General features: G+C 42.1%; 1 protein-coding gene and 1 non-coding gene across 2 annotated transcripts in view; one reads left to right on the top strand and one right to left on the bottom strand.

Annotated features, from left to right (window-relative positions):
• EXD1 (exonuclease 3'-5' domain containing 1) overlaps positions 1-26,512 on the bottom strand; it is a 72,464-nt gene extending 45,952 nt beyond the window's left edge. Inside the window, exons 1-3 of the mRNA XM_066276015.1 lie at positions 26,281-26,512; positions 24,451-24,635; positions 2,403-2,471 (exon numbers count right to left, since the gene is read on the bottom strand). Coding sequence (XP_066132112.1) covers positions 2,403-2,471; positions 24,451-24,583 — 202 coding nt within the window. The 5' untranslated portion in view covers positions 24,584-24,635; positions 26,281-26,512. The remainder of the gene's footprint in view (positions 1-2,402; positions 2,472-24,450; positions 24,636-26,280) is intronic.
• LOC136336985 (U6 spliceosomal RNA) lies at positions 22,699-22,805 on the top strand. The gene has a single exon (XR_010731714.1). It is a non-coding gene; the product is annotated as a U6 spliceosomal RNA (small nuclear RNA).
• Positions 26,513-27,047: the final 535 nt, after the last annotated feature.

Genomic DNA, 27,047 nt, shown 5'->3' with positions numbered 1-27,047 from the left:
AATGTAGGGAAATATTACATATCATTGATCCTAAAATGTACATTTTAAACAGCTCTGAAATTGGATATGATTTACAGTAAGTGCACATGACAATTTAATTGGCAACTTTTTTCCTTTGTTAGGATGGAAAAAGTAATAGCATACCTTATAATTAATGGCATCTTATATTCAATTAAGTACACTTAGTTACTTTTCAGGGGGGAAAGCTCTCAAGGGCTACTCTCAAATGTCTCTTTCCCCTGCACTATCTAGAAGTGCTGAGTCTGGGGCAGAAAAATAGAAATTCACTAAAAACACTGATTAGCCAGTTATTATCCTTCATCCTGATAATTCTTTTTCAAGGTGCTTTTCAGAGAGACCCCTGCATGTCTGATTGAGCCACAGAGCAAATAAGTTCAAGAAGGTTTCTTTGAGCCTAAAAATTATGAACTAAGGCTAAGTCCTGAGAAAGAATTTAGGAGATGAAATCCATGAGTATAGATCACAAAGCTGGTCAGTGGTTAGTATTCTCCTGAGTTAGGGAGATAGTAGTAGTGATTCCTTCACTTCTCTTTATAACCCATCCACAGCCCAGCTCTGGCCAGTCCAGAACTCTGCTCCTCTGCAAAGATTAATACTTAAAATACAATTACAAGAATCCCAATACTGACCCTGGCCAGGAAGCTCAGTTGGTTAGAGCGTTGTCCCAATATGCCAGGGTTGCAGGTTCCATCCCCAGTCAGGGCACGTTCAAGAATCAACCAATGAATGCATAAATAAGTGGAACAACGTACAGATGTCTCTCTCTCATGCTCTCTCTTCCTCTCTCTCTAAATCAATAAGTAAAAATTTTATAAAAGAATCCCCTACTGCCACCACCATCACTACCATTATAAAAAGGTGTTCAAGGGACTGTGTTTACCATAGCATATTCAGTGACACGGGACAGTTAAAGAGATGGCTAGAAGTGTGTCTGGATTGGCAGCGATCAATTTGGTAAGAACGTCATTTCTCTCTAAATTCTACTTTTTTCACAAAACAAAGTAATCTTTCAAACAGCAGTAATTTCTCATTTACAGCAGTCCTTTCCTTTCCTCATATTTGCCCCAGTGATAAGAAATGCAGAGCTCTATCCAGTCCCAGATCTCACTCCACCACCCTTCCCACCCTGCTCTGATCTTTACGCTGCTTTGGAGGGCTTTCTGCTTTTGAATTCCTAAAAGCAAAAAGTACTTGTTCCCACCCCTTTCCTTAGCCCATTTGGCTTGTCTAAAGTATACTAACCAGATGAGCTTCTATCCCCTTTCTGGCAAAGAATGTACCTACACTTGCTAAATGATTTGTTGGCAGAAAGAATAGGGTTGCTTTCGTTTGACCAGGTGGTGGTGCAGTGGATAGAGCTTCAGCCTGGGATGCTGAGGACAGATGCAAAACCCTAAGGTCACCAGTTTCAGTGTGGGCTCATCTGCCTTGAATGCAGGGTCGCTGGTTTGAGCGTGGAATCATAGACATGACCTCATGGTCTCTGGCTTGAAGTCCAAGGTCGCTGGCTTAAGCTGAAGGTCTCTAGCTTCAGCCCAAGGTCACTGGCTTGAGCAAAGGGTCACTGGCTCAGCTAGAGCCCCCCCTCCCATCACCAAGGCACATATGAGAAAGCAATCAATGAACAACTAATGGTGCCACAGAAAGAATTGATGCTTCTCATCTCTCTCCCTTCGTGTGTGTGTGTGTGTGTGTGTGTGTGTGTCTCCTCCCTCTCTCTCTCTCTCTCTCTAAATATATATATGGCTGCTTCCTATGATTCCAAAACCCACAAAGCTCTGAAAACCAAAAAAATCTTTGCAACTCTTTTGGCAGCAAAGCCTAAACTGACATACCACTTATATTCTTATTTTATTCCCCTTAGAACAATTATTTAACCATTTCTCTGTAGAAATGTGTTTTTATTACAGAGTGCTGCCTAGATCTACTTGAGATGTTATGCCATATGAATACTCTTTGTTAGAATTTCCAAAAGTCCAGAACAATTCTGGATTCTGAAACATTTGGCCCCAATGTTTCAGATAAGGAACTGTGAATGTACTAGGAATGTGTACTGTTAAATTCACTTGCTGAGCAAGACAATTCCTTTCTGCTCAGATTTCTAACTCTGCCTGGTGCCTGAGTCTCTAGTAATGAGCACCAGCAATCCTCACATTATAAAACCAAAATGACTAAAATTTTCTAAGACTATTCCACTCATAATATCCACCGAAATAGTACAGGAAGGGTCAATTTTCAAATACCAACTTTCAGAGTTGAAGAATGTAATATTAAAGGCAAGATAACACATCACTTTTCCAAATATTGCAACGAGGCAGTGCAGTGAGTTTACTAATACTGCTAATCCCAATAACAGCATTCAAGGAACATGAAGCTCTCACCATTGACAATCTCATGCCCAAAAAACATCTTCACTCCTGGGACACTTTGACCAGTCTCCACATTCTTCACTGTTATAGAAAACAATTAAATTGGTTAATAAAAAATATTTCCTAAAACTATAAGAAAATATATCTCTCAAAAGTGCTCAATCTGTGTTTTACAAAAATTCCCAAATTATTTTCCCCAAGGAATGAAAAGTCAATCACAAATTACAAAGCTATAGTCTTGACACAATAAAGAACAGAGGGAACCCCAGAGAAACTAAAAAGGCAGTAGTACATTGAATTTCAACTTCTCCCAAGAATATGCTAAGACCTTTGGGGCTAAGGATTATATCTACTTACTATATATATATTTCCACTGATTTTATTCCACCTAACTTCAGACAATTTTTAAGGTGGCTATTTCTAGATTCACACTCTGTTTCATGTCATCCTACATGCTCAAAAATAATTGTTAGGGCCTGACCTGTGGTGGCGCAGTGGATAAAGCGTCGACCTGGAATGCTGAGGTTGCTGGTTCAAAACCCTGGCCTTGCCTGGTCAAGGCACATATGGGAGTTGAAGCTTCCTGCTCCTCCCTCCTTCTCTCTCTCTCTCTCTCTCTCTCTCTCCCCCTCTACAATGAATAAATAAATAAAATTAATTTAAAAAAATAATTGTTAGGGACAACAGTCCAATTCCTGGCCCAAATACAGGGTTCTCTTCCCTAAGCAGATAGGGGAATTAGAAATTTAGATGTTATGTCTACAGCATGGTATCATTTTTCTAGATGGAATTGCTCACAGCAACTGTATATTTATTTCCACATCTCTCAGTAATCCAAAATAATTGTGGTTTACTCTCACTACTCCATATATATTTTTAAATTTTTATTACTTTTAATTTATTGTGTTAATATAAATTCAAGTGTCCCATTCAATATAACACCTTCACCCCCACCCCTATATCCCCCTTTACACCCTCTCTTCCCTTCCCTCTGGGATTTGCTGTCCTGTTATCTTTATTTTTGTGTTATGTATATATAATTTCACCAATCCCTTCACCTTCTCTGATCCCATCCCCTCATCCCCCTTCTCTCTGACAACTGTCCCTCTGCTCCCTGTGACCCCACCTCTGCCTCTATTCCATTCCTCAGTTCACTTTGTTCATTAGATTCCACATATAAGTGAGATCATATGATATTTATCTTTCTCTGCCTGGATTATTTCACTTAGCATAATAATCTCCAGGTTCATCCATGTCATTGCAAAAAGATTTCCTTCTTTTTCACAGCCGTGTAGTATTACATTTTGTATATGTACTACTGCTTTTTATTTATTTATTTATTTATTTTTACAGGCACAGAGAGAGAGTCAGAGAGAGGGATAAGACAGGGGCAGACAGACAGGAATGGAGAGACACGAGAAGCATCAATCATTAGTTTTTCGTTGCGACAGTTTAGTTGTTCATTGACTGCCCTCTCACATGTGCCTTGACCGCGGGCCTTCAGCAGACCGAGTAACCCCTTGCTCAAGCCAGCGACCCTGGGTCTCAGCTGGGGAGCTTTTTGCTCAAGCCAGATGAGCCCACACTCAAGCTGGCAACCCCGTGGTCTCAAACCTGAGTCCTCTGCATCCAGTTCAACACTCTATCCACTGCGCCATTGCCTGGTCAGGCTGTACCACTGCTTTTTAATCCACTTGTCCAATGACGGACACTTGGGCTGTTTCCATATCTTGGCCATTGTAAACAATGTTGTAATAGACATGGGGTTGCATATCTTTTGAATCAGTGATTTTTTTATTCTTAGGATATATTCCTAAAAGTGGGATACCTGGGTTAAAAGGCAGTTCCATTTTTAATTTTTTGAGGAAATGCCATAATGTTCTCCACAGTGGCTGCACCAGTCTGCATTCCTACCAGCAGTTGTGTTGTTTTGTTAATTAGCACCATTCTGACAGGTGTGAGGTGATATCTCATTGTGGTTTTAACTTGCATTTCTCTGATGATTAGTGATGTTGAACATTTTTTCATATGCTCATTGGCCATCTGTCCACTAAATATATTCTTACTGAGGTCAAAGATCGCCAACTGTCTATTTCTCAAAGCCAAAGAAATGTTTACAATCTTAACATATTTGGCTCCCATGCATCCTTTGATACTGTTCTCTCCTTTCTTCTCGGCTCACAAAACACTCTTTAATTCTTTCTCTATTAGCTACCTACAACTACTATACTGAGCACCCATTCCAAGCCAGGCACCATGCTAATTGTTTGACTAATTTAATTGTACAGTAGCATAATGAGATAGGCATTTCATTATCTCCATAATGGAGGAATCTAAGGCTCAGAAAGATTAAATAACTTGCTTAAGGTCACACTGCTAGTAAAAGACAGAGTCAGGATTCCAACCCAGGCATCAGTGATTTTTAAGATGCAACGCTTAACCAGTGTTACACTGTCACCCTAATTTGCTTCCAGTCCCCTTTGCTGCCTCTATTTCTGCTTAACCCTTACACAGTGATAGTCCCCAGGGATATGTTCTTCTTCCTTTCCCTTCTTCTTGAATAATCACATTGGCCCTGGCCGGTTGGCACAGTGGTAGAGCGTTGGCCTAGTGTGCGGGGGACCCAGATTCGATTCCCGGCCAGGGCACATAGGAGAAGCGCCCATTTGCTTCTCCACCCCTCCCCCTCTCCTTCCTCTCTGTCTCTCCCTTCCCCTCCCGCAGCCAAGGCTCCATTGGAGCAAAGATGGCCCGGGCGCTGGGGATGGCTCTGTGGCCTCTGCCCCAGGCGCTAGAGTGGCTCTGGTCGAGGCAGAGCGATGCCCCGGGGGGGGGGGGCAGAGCATTGCCCCCTGGTGGGCACAGCATCGCCCCTGGTGGGCGTGCCGGGTGGATCCCGGTCAGGCGCATGCGGGAGTCTGTCTGACTGTCTCTCCCTGTTTCCAGCTTCAGAAAAAAAAATACAAAAAAAAAAAAAAGAAAGAATAATCACATCAACTTCCTAGCTCTCCTGACATCCATTATTTCTCCAGTATGGACTATTTCCCTGAGTTCCATTCACATTTTCAACTGACTAATAACAGAGTTACTGTAAGATTCTCAAAATAAAAATCATTATCTTCTCCCAATAACCAATAAACCTGTTTCTCTTCCCATTACTGTCAATAACAGTATTATACACCTAATCTTCAGAGTCATAAATGTAGGAGTCACTTTCCATTTCTCTTTATCTAATGATTACTTGGTTACATATCTCATCTCCTAAGCATTTATGGAATGTCTTCTCCATTCCTTGCCAAGTCCCATCATTTCTCTTTTATTAAGCTCCTTGATTGTCTGAATACTTATCTATTCTCCTTGCCTCTAGTTTCTTCTACTTTAAAAATCATTTTCATTTTATTACTATTATTTTTTTAAATCAGTGAGAGGAGGGAAGGCCGAGAGACAGACTCCTGCATGCACCCCGACCAGGATTGACCCAGCAAGCCCACTAGATGGTGATGCTCTGTTCATCTGGGGCATTGCTTCACTGCTCAGCAACTGAGCTCTTCTTAGCATGTAAGGCAGAGGCCATGGAGCCATCCTCACCACCCAGGGCCAATTTGCTCCAATTGAGCTATGGCTGCAGGATGGGAAGAAAGAGAAAGGGAAAGAAGTGAGAGGCGGAGAGGTGGAGAAGCATATGGGCACTTCTCCCCTGTGTCATGACTGGGAATTGAACCCGGGACACCCACACACCAGGCTGACACTCTACCACTGAACCAACTGGCCAGGACTCATTTTTATTTTTCAACTATACCTGACATATATTATTATATTAGTTTCAGGTGTACACCCCAGTGATTAGACATTACATAACTTACTAAGAGATTATCCCCATAGATCTCACACCTGACAACATAGCTATTAAAATATTGACTGCATTCCCTTTGCTGTACTTTACATCCCTATGACTATTCTGTAACAATATGTACTTCTTAACCCTTTCACCTTTTCACCCATCTCCTCAACCCTCCTCCCATCTGGCAACCACCAAAATGTTGTCTTTATCTATAAAGCTGTTTCTGTTCTGCTTGTTCATTTTGTTTTTTAGATTCAATTGTTGATTAATGTTTTTATTGCCATTTTATTGTTCATATTTTTTATCATTTTCTTTTTCTTCTCTTTCTTAAAGAGGACCCTTTAATATTTCATATAATACCGGTTTGGTGGTAAATTCCTTTAGCTTTTTCTTGTCTGGGAAGCTCTATATATGTCCTTCAATTCTAAATAATAGCTTTGTCAGGTAATCTTGTTTGCAGTTCCTTGCTTTTCATCACTTTGAATATTTCTTGCCAATCCCTTCCAGCCTGCAAAATTTCTGTTGAGAAATCAGCTGACAATCTTTTTTTGTGTGTGTGTGAGACAGAGAGAGGGATAGATAGGGACAGACAGACAGGAGGGGAGAGAGATGAGAAGCATCAATTCTTTGTTGCAGCACCTCAGTTGTTCATTAATTGCTTTTTCATATGTGTCTTAATCAGGGGGCTATAGCAGAGTGAGTGATCCCTTGATCAAGACAGCAACCTTGGGCTTCAAGCCAGCGACCATAGGGTCATGTCTATGATTCCACGCTCAAACCAGCGACCTAGTGTTCAAGCTGGTGAGCCTGTGCTCAAGCCCACGCTTAAGCCTGCGACCTCAGGTTTTGAACCTAAGACCTCTGCATCCCAGTCTGATGCTTTATCCACTGCGCCACCAACTGGTAAGGCTCAGCTGACGATCTTATAGAAGATCCCTAGTAGTAACTAACTGCTTTTCTCTTGCTGCCTTTAAGATTCTGTCGTTAACCTTTGCATTTTAATTATGATGTGTCTTGGTGTGAGCCTCTTGGGTTCATCTTGATTGGGACTCTCTGCACTTCCTGGACTTGTATGTCTATTTCCTTCACCAGGTTAAGAAAGTTTTCTATTGTCATTTTTTCAAATAGGTTTTCAATTTTTTGCTCTCTCTTTCTTCCTTCCAGCACCCCCACGATGGAAATGTTGCTATACTTGAAGTCCCAGAGGCTCCTCACACTATCCTCATTTTTTTTTGGATTTTTTTCTCTTTGCTGTTATGTTTGGGTGTTTTTTGCTTCCTTATAGTCCAAATCACTGATTTGAGTCTTGGCTTCATTTACTCTTTTGTTGATTCCTTGTAAATTAATCTTCATTTTAGTGTATCTTTCCTTCATTTTTTTTTTTAATTTTTATTATAATTTTATTTTTTTAATGGGGTGACATCAATAAATCAGGATAAATATATTCAAAGATAACATGTCCAGGTTATCTTGTCATTCAATTATGTTGCATACCCATCACCCAAAGTCAGATTGTCCTCTGTCTATCTAGTTTTCTTTGTGCCCCTCCCCCTCCCCCTTTCCCTTTCCCTCTCCCCCCTCCCCCCGTAACCACCACACTCTTATCAATGTCTCTTAGTCTCACTTTTATGTCCCACCTACGTATGGAATAATGCAGTTCCTAGTTTTTTCTGATTTACTTATTTCACTTTGTATAATGTTATCAAGATCCCACCATTTTGCTGTAAATGATCCAATGTCATCAGTTCTTATGGCTGAGTAGTATTCCATAGTGTATATGTGCCACATCTTCTTTATCCAGTCATCTATTGACCGGCTTTTTTATTATTTCCATGTCCTGGCCACTGTGAACAATGCTGCAATGAACATGGGGCTGCATGTGTCTTTACGTATCAATGTTTCTGAGTTTTGGGGGTATATACCCAGTAGAGGGATTGCTGGATCATAAGGTAGTTCTATTTTCAGTTTTTTGAGGAACCACCATACTTTCTTCCTAATGGTTGTACTACTTTACATTTCCACCAACAGTGTATGAGGGTTCCTTTTTCTCCACAGCCTCTCCAACATTTGCTATTACCTGTCTTGTTAATAATAGCTAATCTAACAGGTGTGAGGTGGTATCTCATTGCAGTTTTGATTTGCATTTCTCTAATAACTAAAGAAGATGAGCATCTTTTCATATATCTGTTGGCCATTTGTATTTCTTCCTGGGAGAAGTGTCTGTTCATGTCCTCTTCCCATTTTTTTATTGGATTGTTTGTTTGTTTGTTGTTGAGTTTTATGAGTTCTTTGTATATTTGGGATATTAGGCCCTTATCTGAGCTGCTGTTTGAAAATATTTCCCATTTAGTTGGCTTTCTGTTTATTTTGTTATCAGTTTCTCTTGCTGAGCAAAAACTTCTTAGTCTGATGTAGTCCCATTCATTAATTTTTGACTTCACTTCTCTTGCCTGTGGAGTCAAATTCATAAAATGCTCTTTAAAACCCAGGTCCATGAGTTTAGTACCTATGTCTTCTTCTATGTACTTAATTGTTTCAGGTCTTATGTTTAGATCTTTGATCCATTTTGAGTTAATTTTAGTACAGGGGGACAAACTGTAGTCCAGTTTCATTCTTTTGCATGTGGCTTTCCAGTTTTCCCAGCCCCATTTATTGAAGAGGTTTTCTTTTCTCTATTGTGTGTTGTTGGTCCCTTTATCAAAAATTATTTGACTATATATATGTGGTTTTATTTCTGGGATTTCTATTCTGTTCCATTGGTCTGAGTGTCTATTTTTCTGCCAATACCATGCTGTTTTGATTGTCGTAGCCCTATAATATAGTTTGAAGTCAGGTATTGTAATGCCCCCAGCTTCATTCTTTTTCTTTAGGATTGCTTTGGCTATTCGGGGTTTTTTGTTTGTTTGTTTGTTTGTTTGTTTTTTCCTGAAGGTGGAAATGGGGAGAGACAGTCAGACAGACTCCCACATGCGCCCAACCGGGATCCACCTGGCACACCCACCAGGGGCGACACTCTGCCCACCAGGGGGCGATGCTCTGCCCCTCCGGGGTGTCGCTCTGTCGCAACCAGAGCCACTCTAGTGCCTGGGGCAGAGGCCAAGGAGCCATCCCCAGCACCCGGGCCATCTTTGCTCCAATGGAGCCTTGGCTGCGGGAGGGGAAGAGAGAGACAGAGAGGAAGGAGGGGGGGTGGAGAAGCAAATGGGCGCTTCTCCTATGTGCCCTGGCTGGGAATCGAACCCGGGTCCCCCGCACGCCAGGCCGACGCTCTACCGCTGAGCCAACCGGCCAGGGCCTATTCGGGGTTTTTTATAGTTCCATATAAATATGATGATTTTTTTGTTCCATTTCTTTAAAAAATGTCATTGGAATTTTGATGGGAATTGCATTAAATTTGTATATGACCATCTTGATTATATTTATTCTTCCTAACCAAGAACAAGGAATATTCTTCCATCTCATATCTTTTTCGATTTCCCTTAACAATGGTTTATAGTTTTCATTATATAAGTCCTTTACATTCTTTGTTATGTTTATTCCTAGGTATTTTTTGTTGTTGTTGTTGTTGCAATCGTGAAGGGGATTATTCTTTTTAGTTCGTTCTCAAATGTTTCATTGTTGGCATATAGAAAGGCTATTGACTTCTGTATGTTAATTTTGTATCCTGTGACCTTACTGTATTGGCTTATTGTTTCTAGTAGTCTTTCTGTGGATTCTTTGGGGTTTTCGATGTATAGGATCATATCATCTGCAAAAAGTGATACCTTTACTTCTTCTTTTTCGATATGGATGCCTTTTATTTCTTTGTCTTGTCTGATTGCTCTGGCTAGAACCTCTAGTACCACATTAAATAAGAGTGGAGAGAGTGGACAACCCTGTCTTGTTCCTGATTCAAGGGGGAAAGCCTTCAGTTTTGTGCCATTTAATATGATGTTAGCTGATGGTTTATCATATATGGCCTTTATCATGTTGAGATATTTTCCTTCTATACCCATTTTGTTGAGAGTCTTAAACATAAAATTGTGTTGTATTTTATCGAAAGCCTTTTCTGCGTCAATTGATAAGATCATGTGGTTTTTGTTCTTTGTTTTGTTGATATGATGTATTACGTTAACCGTTTTACGTATGTTGAACCATCCTTGAGATTCTGGGATGAATCCCACTTGATCATGATGTATTATTTTTTTAATATGTAGTTGTATTCGATTTGCTAGTATTTTGTTTAGTATTTTAGCATCTGTATTCATTAGAGATATTGGTCTGTAGTTTTCTTTTTTTGTGCCATCCTTGCCTGGTTTTGGTATGAGGGTTATGTTGGCCTCATAAAATGTGTTTGGTAGTATTGCTTCTTCTTCAATTTTTTGGAAGACTTTCAGTAGAATAGGAACCAAGTCTTCTTTGAATGTTTGATAAAATTCGCTGGTATAGCCGTCTGGGCCTGGACTTTTATTTTTGGGGAGGTTTTTAATGGTTTTTTTCTATTTCTTCTCTACAAATAAGTCTGTTTAGGCTTTCTGCTTCTTCTTGACTCAGTCTAGGAAGGTTGTATTGTTCTAAGAATTTATCCATTTCTTCTAGGTTGTTGAATTTAGTGGCATAAAGTTTTTCATAGTATTCTACAATAATTCTTTGTATATCTACGGTGTCCGTGGTGATTTCTCCTCTTTCATTTTGGATTTTGTTTATATGAGTTCTTTCTCTTTTTTCCTTGGTAAGTCTTGCCAAGGGTTTGTCAATTTTGTTGATCTTTTCAAAGAACCAGCTCCTTGTTCTATTAATTTTTTCTATAGTTTTTCTGTTCTCTATTTCATTTATTTCTGCTCTGATTTTTATTATCTCCTTTCTTTGGCTGGTTTTGGGTTGTCTTTGTTCTTCTTTTTCTAGTTCCTTAAGGTGTGAAGTTAAGTGGTTCACTTGGGCTCTCTCTTGTTTGTTCATATATGCCTGAAGTGATATGAACTTCCCTCTTATCACTGCTTTTGCTGCATCCCATAGATTCTGATATGTCGTATTGTCATTTTCATTTGTCTGCATATATCTTTTGATCTCTGCACTTATTTCTTCTTTAACCCATTCATTTTTTAAAAGTATGTTGTTTAGTTTCCACATTTTTGTGGGATTTTTTTTCCTCTTTTTTGCAGTTGAATTCTAGTTTCAAGGATTTACGATCAGAAAATATGCTTGGTACAACTTCGATTTTTCTGAATTTGCTGATGTTGTTTTTGTGGCCCAACATATGGTCAATTCTTGAGAATGATCCATGTACACTGGAGAAAAATGTATACTCAGTCACTTTGGAATGAAATGTCCTATAGATGTCTTTCATATCCAGGTGCTCTAGTGTTTTGTTTAAGGCCACTATATCTTTGTTGATTCTCTGTTTGGATGACCGATCTAGAGCCATCAGCGGTGTATTGAGGTCTCCAAGTATGATTGTATTTTTGTCAGTTTTTGTTTTAAGGTCAATAAGTAGCTGTCTTATATAGTTTGGTGTTCCTTGGTTTGGTGCATATATATTAAGAATTGTTATGTCTTCTTGATTCAGTGTCCCCTTAGCCATTATGAAATGGCCATTTTTGTCTCTGAGTACTTTTGCTGTCTTGTAGTCAGCATTATCAGATATGAGTATTGCTATGCCTGCTTTTTTTTGGATGTTATTTGCTTGGAGTATTGTTTTCCAGCCTTTCATTTTGAATTTGTTTTTATCCTTGTTACTTACATGAGTTTCTTGTAGGCAGCATACAGTTGGATTTTCTTTTTTAATCCATTCTGCTACTCTGTGCCTTTTTATTGGTGAGTTTAATCCGTTTACATTTAGTGTAATTATTGACACTTGTGAGTTCCATATTGCCATTTTATAGATTGCTTTCTGTTAGTTTTGTGTCTTGTTTGATCCTTCTCTTTCATCTTTCTATCTTTTGTTTTTATTTGGTTGTATTCCATACATCTTTCCTCTGTTGCTATCTTTTTTAAATCATGTGCTTCTGTGGTGGTTTTTTCAATGGTGGTTACCTTTAAGTAATGAAAAGGGTTCCTACCCTGTTCATTGTAGTGCACTATTTTGTGAGTACTTTTGCACTCCATTGTCCTTTGCTATTGTTAATCTCCATCCTCTCCTCCCCCTTTCTTTTTGTTGTTGTCACAGTTTAAATTTGGTTTTATTGTGTTCTTCTTGGAGCTTTTACTTGTGGCTTTGTTTTTTTTGTTTTTTTTTTTGTTCTTTGTATCTGATTGGAGAACCCCCTTTAGTAATTCCTGGAGTGGGGGTTTTCTGATGATAAATTCCCTCATCTTTTCTGTATCTGTGAATGTTTTTATTTCTCCTTCATATTTGAAGGATAGCTTTGATGGGTATAGTATTCGTGGCTGAAAGTTCCTCTCTTTCAGGACTTTAAATATTGGGGTCTACTCTCTTCTAGATTGTAGAGTTTCTGTTGAGAAATCAGATGATAATCTAATGGGCCTTCCTTTATATGTTGTATTCTTCTTTTCCCTGGCTGCCTTGAGAATTTTTTCTTTGCCATTGGTTTGTGCCAATTTCATTATGATGTGCCTTGGAGTAGGTTTGTTGGGGTTAAGAAAACTCGGAGTTCTGTTTGCTTCTTGAATTTGAGGCTTTAGTTCTTTCCACAGGCTTGGGAAGTTCTCATCTATTATTTGTTTGAGTATGTTCTCCATTCCATTTTCTCTCTCTTCTCCCTCTGATATACCTATTATTCTTATGTTATTCTTTTTGATGGAGTCAGATAATTCCTGTAGGGCTATCTCATTTTTTTAAATTTTTGAGTCTCTTTCTTCTTCTCTCTGTTGTGCCTCAAGTTGCTTGTCTTCTATTTCACTAATCCTACCTTCTATCTGGCTTATTCTATTAGCTAAACTTGTTACCTCGTTTTTCAGCTCATGTATTGAGTTTTCATCTCTGTTTGATTTGTTTTTATAGTTTCAATTTCCTTGGAAATATATTCTTTGTGTTCGTTGAGTTGTTTTCTGAGCTCCCTAAATTGCCTTTCTGTGTTTTCTTGTATATCTCTGAGTATTTTTAGGATTTCTATTTTAAATTCTCTGTCATTTAACTCCAAGGTTTCCAATATATTAAATTTTTTCTCCATAGATTTTTCCTCATCTATCTGTGTTACCTCTTTTTCTTTTGTATCCATGATATTCAATTTTCTCTTCCTTAATGGCATCTGAGGGTGGTTTTGTTGATAGTATTAATGAGATTTAATAAAGAATAAAAAGTTAAAAAAATAAAAAAATGGAAGAGTTTTTTAAAAAAAATAATTAAAGAAAAATAAAATAAAATAAAAATTTTTTTTAAAAAAGGAAATTATTCCCCCCCCCTCCTTTTTTCCTCTCCTCTCCTCTCCCTTCTTTCTTGAGAAAATCTTGTGGTGAACTGTTAGTTATATTGTACTAAATAGAACAAACAATGCCTGTACTGGAGGGCCTGAATTTGGGAGAAGTAATAAAGGGGCAAAAAAAAAAAACCCAAAACAAAACAAAACAACAACAACAACAAAAAAACAGAAAAAAGGGGGTATGGACCCACAAAAAGCAAATAAGGAAAAAATTTGGGTCAAGAATAAAATGATTTGCTTTTAGGTGTTGGTTGACTAAGAGTTATGATGAGAGGAATAAGAGGGAAACAGGAAAATGGGGGGACAAATAAAAAAATTACTATTGTATTTAGTGGAACAAGAATTAGATAAAATGGAGAGCCAGGGATGGGAGCACTGCTAGTGAGTTAAAAAGGTGAAGTAAAAAAAACCCAAAATCCACAAACATAAGTTTGAGTCCCAGATAAGATAATTTGTTCATTATTGAGGTTTGAATGAGAGGAGACGTAAAGGAGAAAGGAAGAAACTAATATAGAGGGAGAAAAGAGAGAGAGAGAGAGAGAGAGAGAAAAGAGGGTACCACTAAAAGAAGAAAAAAGAGGAGAGAGAGAGAGAGTTAAGGGTTTTGGAGTGCAACCCTCATAGAGAGAAAGGAAGAGGAAAGAAAAGATAATGGGAGATGTAACACTTATAGGTAGTGTAGTTCAGGAGAGGAGAGAGTAAGACCGGCAGATAGTTAAACAACCAAATTGGAGGAGGAAAAAAGGAAAAAAAAAATCAAGAATGAAGATAAGAGAAAGAAACAAACAAATATAATAAAATGAGATAGGTTATAAAGTCTGCGGATTATTCTTGATTTTGGGAGGTTATCTTCTTGCTTTTTCTTTTCTCTCCCTCTTCCTGGTCGGTGACTCTGTACCCCGGGTTCTGCCCCTTTGGGACGCTCAGGTAGAGGTTTGCAGTTGATAAGTCTCTATGGCAATGTCATGTATGGTGCTTCAGTCTCGTTGGCAGTCGAGGCTCATTAGCATTTATAGGCTCCGACAGTGAGAGAGTCCGTGTTCCTGGAGCCTCTCTCCTAGTCTTTCCTTCCTCAATTAGTAGCCTGATAATCCAGCTATGGGGTTGCTGCTGCCTCTGCCTGGATAGTTAGAGGCTCAAAGAGCTGGCCACTCCCCACTCTATTCCCACTCAGCACAGGGCTCTGGGTAAGGCTCAGTCAGTCAGAGCTGCTAGCATAATCAGGCGGGGCTTCCACCCACTCAAAGACCTCTGGCTCTGCCACTCTGTCCAGTAACAGGGGTGGGCACCCACTCCTGGGGCGCTTGGAGGAAACTCTCGCTCACTATCTGCATGCACAGACCAGGATATCAGGCCGGAAGTCTCACCCTCCAAGTGAAACTTCTGCCTGCACGGAAAAGTTGCAGCCTTGGAATTGGCTCTCGCTCCCTCCCCGTGCGCAGCTCCCTCAGGGCGCTGGAGCTGCCTGGAGATTCCGCTTTTGGCCCACACAAAGGCTCTGACTCTGCCTCTCTGTGGGATAACACAAGTGCCCACTCCCAGGTCTTTGGAAGGAATCTCTCGCCCACTATCTGCGCGCGCCGACCAGGAGATTGGGGAAAATGGCTTCCCCTCTTGTCTTTCTTTGTCTGGGTTTGGCGCGAGTCTTAGCTTGTATTGACTGGGTTGCCATAGGCACAGTTTTTCCTTGGCTTGGATCTCCGTGCTACAGCCTGGTTCGGCCGTTTGTGCCGTGGCCTGGATCTATTCACCCCCTTTACCCACCTCAGATTCTATATTCTCAGTTCCCAGTGAAAGCTGCCCAGTTAAGGTTAGTGAGGAAAGCGGAGCATTTCTTACTCCCTATTTCCTTCGGGGTTTGATCATATATTTAGCCAATTTTTCGCTCGACCATACCTTCAGCTGTATTGCGAAACATCTGGAGGCTCCAAGGATAGGTTTTTCTGTTTCTGGTTGAAGATCTTGTTGAGTTTTGGGGGAGATTTATCGGTATCGCTTCCTACGGTGCCATTACGCTGACGTCATCTTCCTCCTTCCTTAATTTCTGACTGGACCTTTATTTATTTTTTCTAAATTATTTATGTATTTATTTATTTATTTATTTATTACAGAGACAGAGCGAGAGTCAGATAGAGGGATAGATGGGGACAGACAGACAGGAACACAGAGAGATGAGAAGCATCAATTATCAGTTTTTCATTGTGGCACTTTAGTTGTTCATTGATTGCTTTCTCATATGTGCCTTGCCTGGGGGGCTACAGCAGACCGAGTAACCCCTTGCTCAAGTCAGCAACCTTGGGTCTAAGCTGGTGAGCTTTGCTCAACCTAGATGAGCCCGCACTCAAGCTGGTGACCTTGGGGTCTTGAACCTGGGTCCTTTGCATTCCAGTCCGATGCTCTATCCACTGCGCCACCGCCTTGTCAGGCTATTTATTTACTTTTTTTTTTCCATTTTTTCTGAAGCTGGAAACAGGGAGGCAGTCAGACAGACTCCTGCATGCGCCCGACCGGGATCCACCCAGCATGCCCACCAGGGGGCGATGCTCTGCCCATCTGGGGTGTCGCTCTGTTGCATCCAGAGCCATTCTAGTGCCTGAGGCAGAGGCCACAGAGCCATCCTCAGCACCCGGGCCATCTTTGCTCCAATGGAGCCTTGGCTGTGGGAGGGGAAGAGAGAGACAGAGAGGAAGGAGAGGGGGAGGGGTGCAGAAGCAGATGGGTGCTTCTCCTGTGTGCCCTGGTTGGGAATCGAACCCGGGACTCCTGCATGCCAGGCCGACGCTCTACCACTGAGCCTACCAGCCAGGGCCTATTTATTTTTTTAGTGAGAGACAGACAGACAGGATGGGAGAGAGATGAGAAGCATTAACTCATAGTTGCGGCACTTTATTCATTGATTGCTTCTCATATATGCCTGGACCAGGGGGCTCAGCTGAGCCAGTGACCCTTTGCTCAAGCCAGCAACCTTGGGCTCAAGCCAACAACCATGAACTTCAAGCCAGAGACCTTTGGGCTTAAGCCAGCAACCATGAGGACACATCTATGATCCCACACTCAAGCTGGTGACTCTGCACTCAAGCCAGGTGAGCCCATGCTCAAGCCAGATTAGCCCACGTTCAAGCCAGATGATCCCATGCTCAAGCCAGGGACCTCATGGTTTTGAACCTGGGTCCTTAGTGTCCAAGGTCAACGACGCTCTATTCACTTCGTTGCCACCTGGTCAGATTTGCTGGACCTTTTCTATGCTCTTGAGGTTCTTGCTAAGTTCACTGAGCATTCTTATAACCAGTGTTTTGACCTCTGCATCTAGTAGATTGCTTGTCTCCATTCTGTTTAGTTCCTTTTCTGCAGTTTTGTTTTGTTCTTTGATTGAGACATATTTCTTTGTCTTCTCATTTTGGCAGATTCCCTGTGTTTGTTTCTATATATTAGGTAGAGCTGCTGCATCTCTCAGGCCTGGTTGAGTGGCCCAACATAGTATGTGTTCTGTAGAGAACAGTGGCACAGCCTCCCCAATCTCTCAAACTGGATACTTGAGTTGCACTTCCTGTGTGGGCTGTGTGCACCCTCCTCTTATAGTTCAGCCTTGATTGCTGCTGGCATGACAATGGGAGGGATTTACCCTCAGGCTGATCAGCTACAAGGACTGGTTGTGACCACCAACCACTGCCCTCCAACCATCGTGGATGATCAGTTGTGCAGGGGCCCACCATACAGAGCAGGACTTACTTCAGTGGGGCTCTGGTACCTGCTGAACCAGCCCCTTGGGTGTGTTGCTTGTGGTTGGGTGGTGATGCTTTGACATGGTCTGAAGCTGCCCACCGGGGGCACTGGCTCTTAGGCTTCCCAGGTGGTACAGGCCAAGGTCAGCCACCATCTGTGTTCTGCCTGGGTCCACCTGGCAAGAGCTACAAAATGCTCTGTAGATGACTGCTTCTTGTGCTGGGCTTGGAAGTGCTCAGGTAAAGCCAAGCTGTGAACTAAGGCTGGCTGCTGCTCTGGAAGTGCCAGGGCCTGGGGCCACTTAACAAGAGGTACTGGGCTCACTGAGTTCAGATGCTGCTTGTTTGAGAGAGTTTAGGAAAATCTGAAGAATGAGCCAAGACAGGACATTCATATGTAAGAGTCACTGGAAACCACTTGGGCGAGCCTGAAAATTGGGTGGAAACCTCAGGAAATCACCAGGGTGGGACAAACAGTGTTAGCCAGGTAGATGGAGTCTCAGATATGGCAGTCCATTGTGGCTCTGTGGGAGGTAGGCTCATCAAAGGAACATTATCTTCTGCCAGCACAAAACTGCCCCCCAGCTCTTGCCTTGATGCTGGAAAATTCAGTTCCTCCCTGTATGTCACAGATACATTTCAAGCTGCTGGCCCCATGCTGGAGTTCAGAGGAAATAAATCCAAGTAAGTCTGTGCACAGGCCCTTTAAGAGGAACTGCCGAGGAATCCTGTGGCCTCAATCCCTGCTGGCTTTTATAGCAAGAAGTTATGGGGACTTCCATTCCTGGCACTGGAACTCTGGGGTGGGGGTGCCTGGTATGTGGCTGGGACCCCTCAGTCCTCAGACAGTATACCTCTGCAGCCAAGATAAACCTCTCAATTTTTATCTACCACACCTGGGTGTGGCACGAGCCTGTTGTGCATCTCTGCCCTTCCTACCAGTGTCAACATGGCTTCTTCTTTAATTCTCTAGTGTAGAACTTCCATTAAGCCAGATTTCAGGTGGTTCTGAATGATGGTTGTACTGTAGTTTAATTGTAATTCCGATGTGGTTGTGGGAGGAGGTGAATGCCATGTTTACACACGCCACCATCTTGCCCAGAAGTCCTGGCCTCCAGTTTCTCCCTACTTCAATCCTTCATTCATACTGTTGTCACAGTGAGGTCTCCCCCTGCTTTGTCCAAATAGTACATAACATCAGCAGACAAGTGCAAAGAAATATGTTCAATATCTCTTGGAATTTTTTTTTTTCTCTCTAGGAATATTTTGAAACATGCCAATATGAAATATCACTTTTTGCTTGTAAAACTAGCAAAAATCAAGGAAAGATGATCAACATGAGCATTTTTAAAGAATCCAATGCTAGATTATTTACTGTAATTTACTCACACATTACTAGTAGCAAAGTAAGCCTAACCCTCTTGAAAATCTATTTGGAAATATGCATCAAAAACATTTAAATATCCATAACTTTCATTCAGTAACTTCAATTCTGGAAGTATTCCTAAGAAAATAATTATAAAACATAACAAATATTAAAAAATATATAATTTTTTTTTCTTTTGTAGTTTTCTGAAGCTGGAAACGGGGAGAGACAGTCAGACAGACTCCCGCATGCGCCCGACCGGGATCCACCCGGCTCGCTCACCAGGGGGCGACGCTCTGCCCACCAGGAGGTGATGCTCTACCTCTCCGGGGCATCGCTTTGCTGGGACCAGTGCCACTCTAACGCCTGGGGCAGAGGCCAAGGAGCCATCCCCAGCACCTGGGCCATCTTTGCTCCAATGGAGCCTTGCTGTGGGAGGGGAAGAGAGAGACAGAGAGGAAGGAGAGGGTGGGGGGGTGGAGAAGCAGATGGGCGCCTCTCCTGTGTGCCCTGGCCGGGAATTGAATCCGGGACTCCTGGACACCAGGCCGACGCTCTACCACTGAGCCAACCGGCCAGGGCAAAAAATATATAATATTTTGAAAGCCTTTAAGCCTTTGCTTTGAAATATTTAACCATTAAATTGAAATTTTAAAACATGAGAAAATGCTCATTACAGTATTAACTAAAAAACTAGATATATGATACACCAGACTTATTATATTCAGTACATAAATTTGTGTGATTTAAAGAATAGAGAGAAATATACCAAAATAAATACAGTGCTACCTTGACACATGAGTTTAATTCATTTCATGGCCAAGCTCGTGACTCAATTTGCTCATGAGTCAAATCGAATTTCCCCATTTAAATGAATGGAAATGCAATTAATACGTTCCAGTCCAAAAAAACACACAAACTTTTTGTTTTATATGCTTTTAAATAAGAAAATATACTTTATAAATAACAAATACACACATATATATCTACATAATAAGAGAGAATGTAAAGAAATAAACTGGTTTATGAAATGTTATTTACCTTCAAGGTCAGGTGAAAATGCCGGCGGAGGGGGAGGAGACTGGTGGAGGAGGTTTTATTTCATGAGCTATCGCTTAACATAACTTACGCTACACACTTAACGCTATCTAATGGAGGGTGCTGGAGGTTCATGATTCAAATATCCCCTCATGATTTAAAGCAAAAAATCCCGCGAGTGACTGCTCGTCTCTCAAATTGCTTGTGATTTTTTTGTTTTTGTTATATATGAATGTAAATGTTTATTCAACATACAAAATAAAAACTTACATATTTGACATTTACTTATTTCCACATAAGTGGCAAAAATTACCAAACAGCATCAATTTAATTTTGATGGTAAAATTATTTGATGGTAATTTTTCATGTTAATTTTTTTCTTTTTCTTTTCTTTTTTTTTATAAATAAATTTTTATTTTAATGGGGTGACATCAATATATCAGGGAAATTGCTCGTGATTTCAAGTGCTCATGTGTCAAGGTACCACTGTATTCTTCTGGACTGAAGGCTTTGTTGAACAAGCATGAGGCATTTACTAACTGCATTAATCAATATCATTTATCTAGGCTAGAAATGTGCTCAATCTCCCCACAGACAGTGGGGACCTCCAGGACCTTTACAACATCGCTTTCCTCTTCCTCCTGTCTGCAACTGCACTAACTACCCTGACCTTGAAATTTGAAGCCATGTACTAAAGATGGCAGAGCAGAAAGATGAAGTCCTGGATCCTCGCTAACTTTGAGGGAGCATCATAGTAGCCCTGGGATGTCTGCCTCTTTTATATGAAAGAATAAACTCCCAATTTGTTTAGGCCCCTGGAAGAAAATCTGTTTCTAGCATCTGAGCGTGGGTCCTAATGACACAGCATTAAAAATTTCAAGCAACAACTTGAAAACTCTCATGCCTCCCACTTAAACATCTTCCAGATTATTTCATATTGCTTTCAGAAGTGTCCAATGATATGACATGTAAGGTCCTTCTCATCTGTCCATGCCTATCTCTCCAGGCTTATTTCTCACCACATCTTCATCCTGAAATTTACTAAGGTTTTCTGAATGCACCAAATTTTCATGTCATTCTGTATTTTTGTACATGCTACTTCTGCTTAAAACAACAGTTCTCACAGTGTTCCTCAGCATAACATCAGCATCACCCGGAAACTTTTCAAAAATACAAATTTTTTTATTTTTTATTTTTATTTTTTGCAACAGAGAGTGAGACAGAAAAAGACAGATAGGGATAGACAGACAGGGAGGGAGAGAGATGAGAAGCATCAAGTCTTTGTTGCAGCACCTTAGTTGTTCATTGATTGCTTTCTCATAAATGCTTTGACAGGGGTGGGTGTGTGTGTGTGTGTGGTTACAGCAGAGTGAGTGACCCTTTGCTCAAGCGAGCAACCTTGGGCCCAAGCCAGTGACCTTTGGGCTCAAGCCAGTGACCATGGGGTCACATCTATGATCCCACACTCAAGCTGGGGAGCCTGCGCTCAAACTGGATGAGCCCATGCTCAAGCTGGTGACCTTGGGGTTTTGAACTTGGGTTCTCTGCATTCCAGTCTGATGTTCTATCCACTACACCACTGCCTTGTCAGGCAGAAATGCAAATTTTTGATCTGCACCCCAGACTTTAAGAATTAAAAACTCTTTTTTGGATGGGGGCCCAGCAATGTGTTTTAATAAGTCTTCCAGGTGATTGATTCTTTTTTTTTTTTTTTTTTGTATTTTTCTGAAGTTGGAAACGGGAGGCAGTCAGACAGACTCCTGCATGCACCCGACCGGGATCCACCCGGCATGCATACCAAGGGGCGATGCTCTGCCCATCTGGGGCATTGCTCTGTTGCATCCAGAGCCACCCTAGCGCCTGAGGCAGAGGCCACAAAGCCATCCCCAGCGCCTGGGCCAACTTTGCTCCAATGGAGCCTCAGCTGCAGGAGGAGAAGAGAGACAGAGAGGAAGGAGAGGGGGAGGGGTGGAGAAGCAGATGGGCGCTTCTCCTGTGTGCCCTGGCCAGGAATTGAACCCGGGACTCCTGCACGCCAGGCCAATGCTCTACCACTGAGCCAACTGGCCAGGGCCTTCCAGGTGATTGATTCTTATGCACAAAGTTTGAGAACCAATGGCCCAAAACAGCCTTCCCTTTCTCCCCATCCAGTTAGCTCTTATACACCCAAATGAAGTTTTGCCATCAATTCTTCATTTAGGGAAGGCTTCCCCACTGTTCTAACCCTATTACTCTCAGATCTAAATTAGCTGAATCTTTGTGTTTCCAGTATCTTCTGCATTCCTCTATCAGAGCGGATTTCACACTGCATCACTGTGTATCTTCCTACCTTCTTATGTCTCCTTACTACATCAAGTTTTTTGAGAACAATGACTGTGTTATTCTTATCTATATCCCTGGTACCTAGCACAGTGCCTGGGATATAAAACTATCAATACAGTAAATGGTTACTGAATGAATTAATCCTAGCTCACAAAAGTCATAATATGGCTTAACAATAACACTAATCTCTCTATGCATGTTTTAATTGTGAACTTGAAACTTATCATGCCAGGAAAACAAATACTCGAGCAAGTTAATATTCCAGCTGAATTAAAAACTACATATTGTAGCCTGACCAGGTGGTGGCGCAGAGGATAGAGCTTTGGACTGGAAAGCGGAGGACCCGGGTTTGAGACCCTAAGGTTGCCAGCTTGAGTGCGGCCTCATCTGCTTTGAGCAAGGCTCACCAGCTTGAGCCCAAGGTTGCTGGCTCGAGCAGGGGTCACTTGGTCTGCTGTAGCCCCCCCCCCCCCCCCGTCAAGGCACATATGAGAAATTAATCAATGAACAACTAAGGAGCCGCAATGAAGAATTGATGTTTCTCATCTCTCTCCCTTCCTGTCTGTCTGTCTGTCTGTCCCTATTTAACCCTCTCTCTGACTCTCTCTGTCTCTACCAGAAAATAAATAAATAAATAAATAAATAAAAACTACATATTATAGTGCTTGCTTCAGCAGCACATATACTAAAATTGGAATGATAATGAGAAGATTAGCATGGTCCTTGAACAAGGATGACATGCAAATTTGTGAAGCATTCCAATACACACATACATACATACTACCTATTGCAGCTTCAAGGTGAACACATGGGGGAGCTAGGAGGGTGTTTATTGATATACACAAATAGAAGCAGTGATGAGAATGAGGAAGTCCGGAAGGAGAGATGAGAATGAAGTCAGAAAGATGAACTTCTTTAGAGCAGACAAAAGGGCAAGAAAGCAGCTCACTTTTGAGAGACCTACCCCACCTATTGGTTAACCAGAACTGTTATTCTATCCCTATTGTGCTGTGTTCAGCAGGTACTGGTACTGCATTCAATACTTTCAGTCAGTGATGCCACTGTGGCTTTTACCTCAGTGCACTGAACTCTGTCCCTGCTCTGTGTTTCTATTCAGGGCCTCTATACCTCCTGGCATCTTTGAGCCACTGTACTATTCCTAAGTAGCCAACCTCTGGACTTCTTTTTTCAGGAGAAAAATAATTATCTTTGTAAATTTGTCTGTTGAGGCCAAAAGCAATTCTAAATAATAGAGTGGTTATTTTTAATTTCAAGATCTATGGAGGCATGACCTGTGGTGGTGCAGTGGATAAAGCGTCGACCTGGAATGCTGAGGTCACTGGTTCAAAACCCTGGGCTTGCCTGGTCAAAGCACATATGGGAGTTGATGCTTCCTGCTCCTCCCTTCTCTCTCTCTCTCTCTCTTTTTCCTCTCTAAAATGAGTAAATAAAGTCTTAAAAAAAAAAAGATCCATATGGAGAAAAATTAAAAGAACTACCCAATTTAAAAACTATAATACTCGGCCCTGGCCTGTTGGCTCAGCGGTAGAGCGTCGGCCTAGCGTGCGGAGGACCTGGGTTCGATTCCCAGCCAGGGCACACAGGAGAAGCGCCCATTTGCTTCTCCACCCCTCCGCCGCGCTTTTCTCTCTGTCTCTCTCTTCCCCTCCCGCAGCCAAGGCTCCATTGGAGCAAAGATGGCCCGGGCGCTGGGGATGGCTCTGTGGCCTCTGCCTCAGGCGCTAGAGTGGCTCTGGTCGCAACATGGCGACGCCCAGGATGGGCAGAGCATCGCCCCCTGGTGGGCAGAGCGTCGCCCTTGGTGGGCGTGCCGGGTCCACCTGGTCAGGCGCATGCGGGAGTCTGTCTGACTGTCTCTCCCTGTTTCCAGCTTCAGAAAAAAACAAAAAACAAAACAAAACAAAAAAAACTATAATACTCTAACAGCCTGACCTGTGGTGGCGCAGTGGATAAAGCGTCGACCTGGAAATGCTGAGGTTGCCGGTTCGAAACCCTGGGCTTGCCTGGTCAAGGCACATATGGGAGTTGATGCTTCCAGCTCCTCCCCACTTCTCTCTCTCTGTCTCTCCTCTCTCTCTCTCTCTGTCTTTCCCTACCTCTCCTCTCTAAAATGAATAAACAAATAAAATTAAAAAAAAGAGATACAGGCATCAGAAAAAAAAACTACACTAACAGTTTTCACTATCATGTCAATAAAAGTATAGAAGTGGGGACAAGCTAGCATATGCAACCATGTTCCTCTGTTAGGGAAAATAGCACTCTAATCTTCCTCATACCCCTTCCCTAAAAGAGGAATAATGCCTACTAAGAATCCCAATGGAGCCTAGATTCATCACTAAACGCAGTCATTAATCTCTTAAAAGGCAGAAGATTATGAGAAATAAAAAGAGACCTTTCTTCAGGACAACAATCTTGTTAGGGTCCACATGCTGGAGCACTCCCTCAAAGATGCCGCAAACCAATGTGAGTTTCACTCTTCTCCACAAAATCTGATTGAGGAAATGGTAGTCACTGCTGGGATCCATGCGTTTTGATTCCAAAAGCAGCTTCGAGTAATCTTCTTTAAGTATTTAATCACTTGAAAATAAAAGAGATCTACGATTTAAAAAATATTTTGGGGAAATGGAGTTATTTTCCCTTCCCCCATACCTAGAAGGGACAAGAAAACATAAAAATATGAGAGTAATTCAGTTTTATTCTTCTTTCTAGAATGACAATGAGAAAAAGATCACTGTAAGCACCGACTCTAATTTATTTCAGTGGGGAACTGAAAACCATAGGACTTAAGGTAGGCTTGTGGTTTTTTGTGTATAAAATGGGGTAATACCACCTTTCTTTCCTTAGCTAAATAAATAAAGCAGAAAATTTAGAGGCCTTTTTTTTTTTTTTTTTGGTATTTTTTTTTTTCTGAAGCTGGAAACGGGGAGAGACAGTCAGACAGACTCCCGCATGCGCCCAACCGGGATCCACCCGGCACGCCCACCAGGGGCGACAGCTCTGCCCACCAGGGGGAGATGCTCTGCCCCTCCAGGGCGTCACTCTGCGGAGACCAGAGCCACTCTAGCGCCTGGGGCAGAGGCCAAGGAGCCATCCCCAGCGCCGGGGCCATCTTTGCTCCAATGGAGCCTTGGCTGCGGGAGGGGAAGAGAGAGACAGAGAGGAAGGAGGGGGGGGGGGGGGTGGAGAAGCAAATGGGCGCCTCTCCTATGTGTCCTGGCCGGGAATCGAACCCGGGTCCCCCGCACGCCAGGCCGACGCTCTACCGCTGAGCCAACCGGCCAGGGCCTAGAGGCCTTTTAATGGCACGTTTTTAATAACAATCAAAAAACTAAAAAAAGATGGAAAAAATTGATATTGGCAAAACGTGCAATACATGCTGCAATAAATTGCCCAGAAATGTCTGTGATCTATTCTCTTCTGGATCTAGCCTCTTCTAGTTTAGTAACATTTCCAGAGTTGGCCATTTTTACCAACCAAAGCATAAGTAACTTATAACTATCACAATTTATGCATTACCATTCCAGCTGCCATGTCACTGCAAGGGCCATTCCATCCCAACTTGGACACACAGCTCAGGTATTGGACTGCTCTAGTACCACCAACCAGTCATGTGCAGCCTAACAGACTAAACTGCTACATGCCATTCACTAGTTTTGTAAAATTCCACTGGTTTTGTGAAAATGATGCGGGTTCATTATAAAGAATGAGAATGCAGACATGTACAAAGAAAAAAACTTCACTTTGTAGAAATAATTATCATTCATTATGGTTACTCATATCTTTTTTTCCTCTACGGTGGTTTAAATTTAAAAGCTGCCTGCCCTGCCCCTGCAGGACAACTTACTGGGTTAGCCTCCTCCCAATAAGCCAAGGTTGTGGGTCCCATCCCCAGCCAGGGCACAAACGAAAATTAACCGATGAATGCATGAATAAGTGGAACAAATCTATGTGTCTCTCTTTTGCTCTCTCCCTTCCTCTCTAAAAATCAACAAATTTAAAAAACTTTAAGTTTAGAATTTTGTTCTAACCATATCTCAAACCGGCCAGTTCTGTACAAAACAACACGGGAGGGATGTGGAAGGGGGTGTAAAGGCATTGAAGCAGCCGCAGGTAAGAACTAGTTCACCTGGGAGGGCTTACTATTTCAACGGGTGGTTTTAATACGTAGTTTTCAAAAAACAAGACAAAAAATGCCATAAGAAGAAAATGCAAAACTCCTCACTTTAAAGGAAAATAAGAAACTTCAAATAAAATGCGAGCCATACGCTAGGAATTCACTCTTTTTTGTCGTTAGGGGTTTTTATCCAAAGGAAGTTTGGGAACTCCTGTTCCAATTTTCGCCAAATGGTGAGTTCCTCGAACTTCAGTCTTGAACTATAAAAACGGACTGCTGTTAATGAAGTCTCGGCGAGTTTCAAACACGCAGCGGCGGTTATCACAGGAGCTGAGGAAAGTTCGCGGCCCTCGCCCCCGCTCAGCTCAACGGACGCTCGCGGGGCCAAAGAGCGGATCGGGTTTGCTGAGGAGCCAATCAGCGCGCGACCCGGGGCACAGTCCCGAGCGCCCCCAGCGACCGGGAGGAGATAGGGCCGCCCGGAAATATGAGGAAGTGCAACTCCCAGCCTACCGTTCCCAGGAGACACACCCTAGAACTACCCCAAGCGACGTTTTATCTACCTATTTTTATCGTTTTTCTGCGCCGTCAATGCCACCCGTACGAGGGATTTCTGTGTTAGAGTTCTGTGAGAAACTCCTTGGCAGGTTAGCTTGTTGTCAAGTGAGTCGTGCCGTTGCCCCTTTAATTGCGGCCACTGAAGCCAGAGTGGCATTGCCCTTTTAAGGCTGGTTGCATCACAGTTCCGGGGGCGGGGTTCGTCTTTGGCAAGACCAGGTTTGGGCGCAGGGGTGATTCATTCGGAGGCTGGCTGTGGGAGCGCTGACGTCTTCTCTACGCCAGGCGCAGCCTCGCTCCTGATTGGCCGCCCTCGT

This window comes from Saccopteryx bilineata, chromosome 4 (assembly GCF_036850765.1).
Source record: "Saccopteryx bilineata isolate mSacBil1 chromosome 4, mSacBil1_pri_phased_curated, whole genome shotgun sequence".
NCBI lineage: Eukaryota > Metazoa > Chordata > Mammalia > Chiroptera > Emballonuridae > Saccopteryx > Saccopteryx bilineata.
The sequence above is the reverse complement of the archived record's forward strand: the minus strand, read 5'-3'. Positions and strand labels throughout refer to the sequence as shown.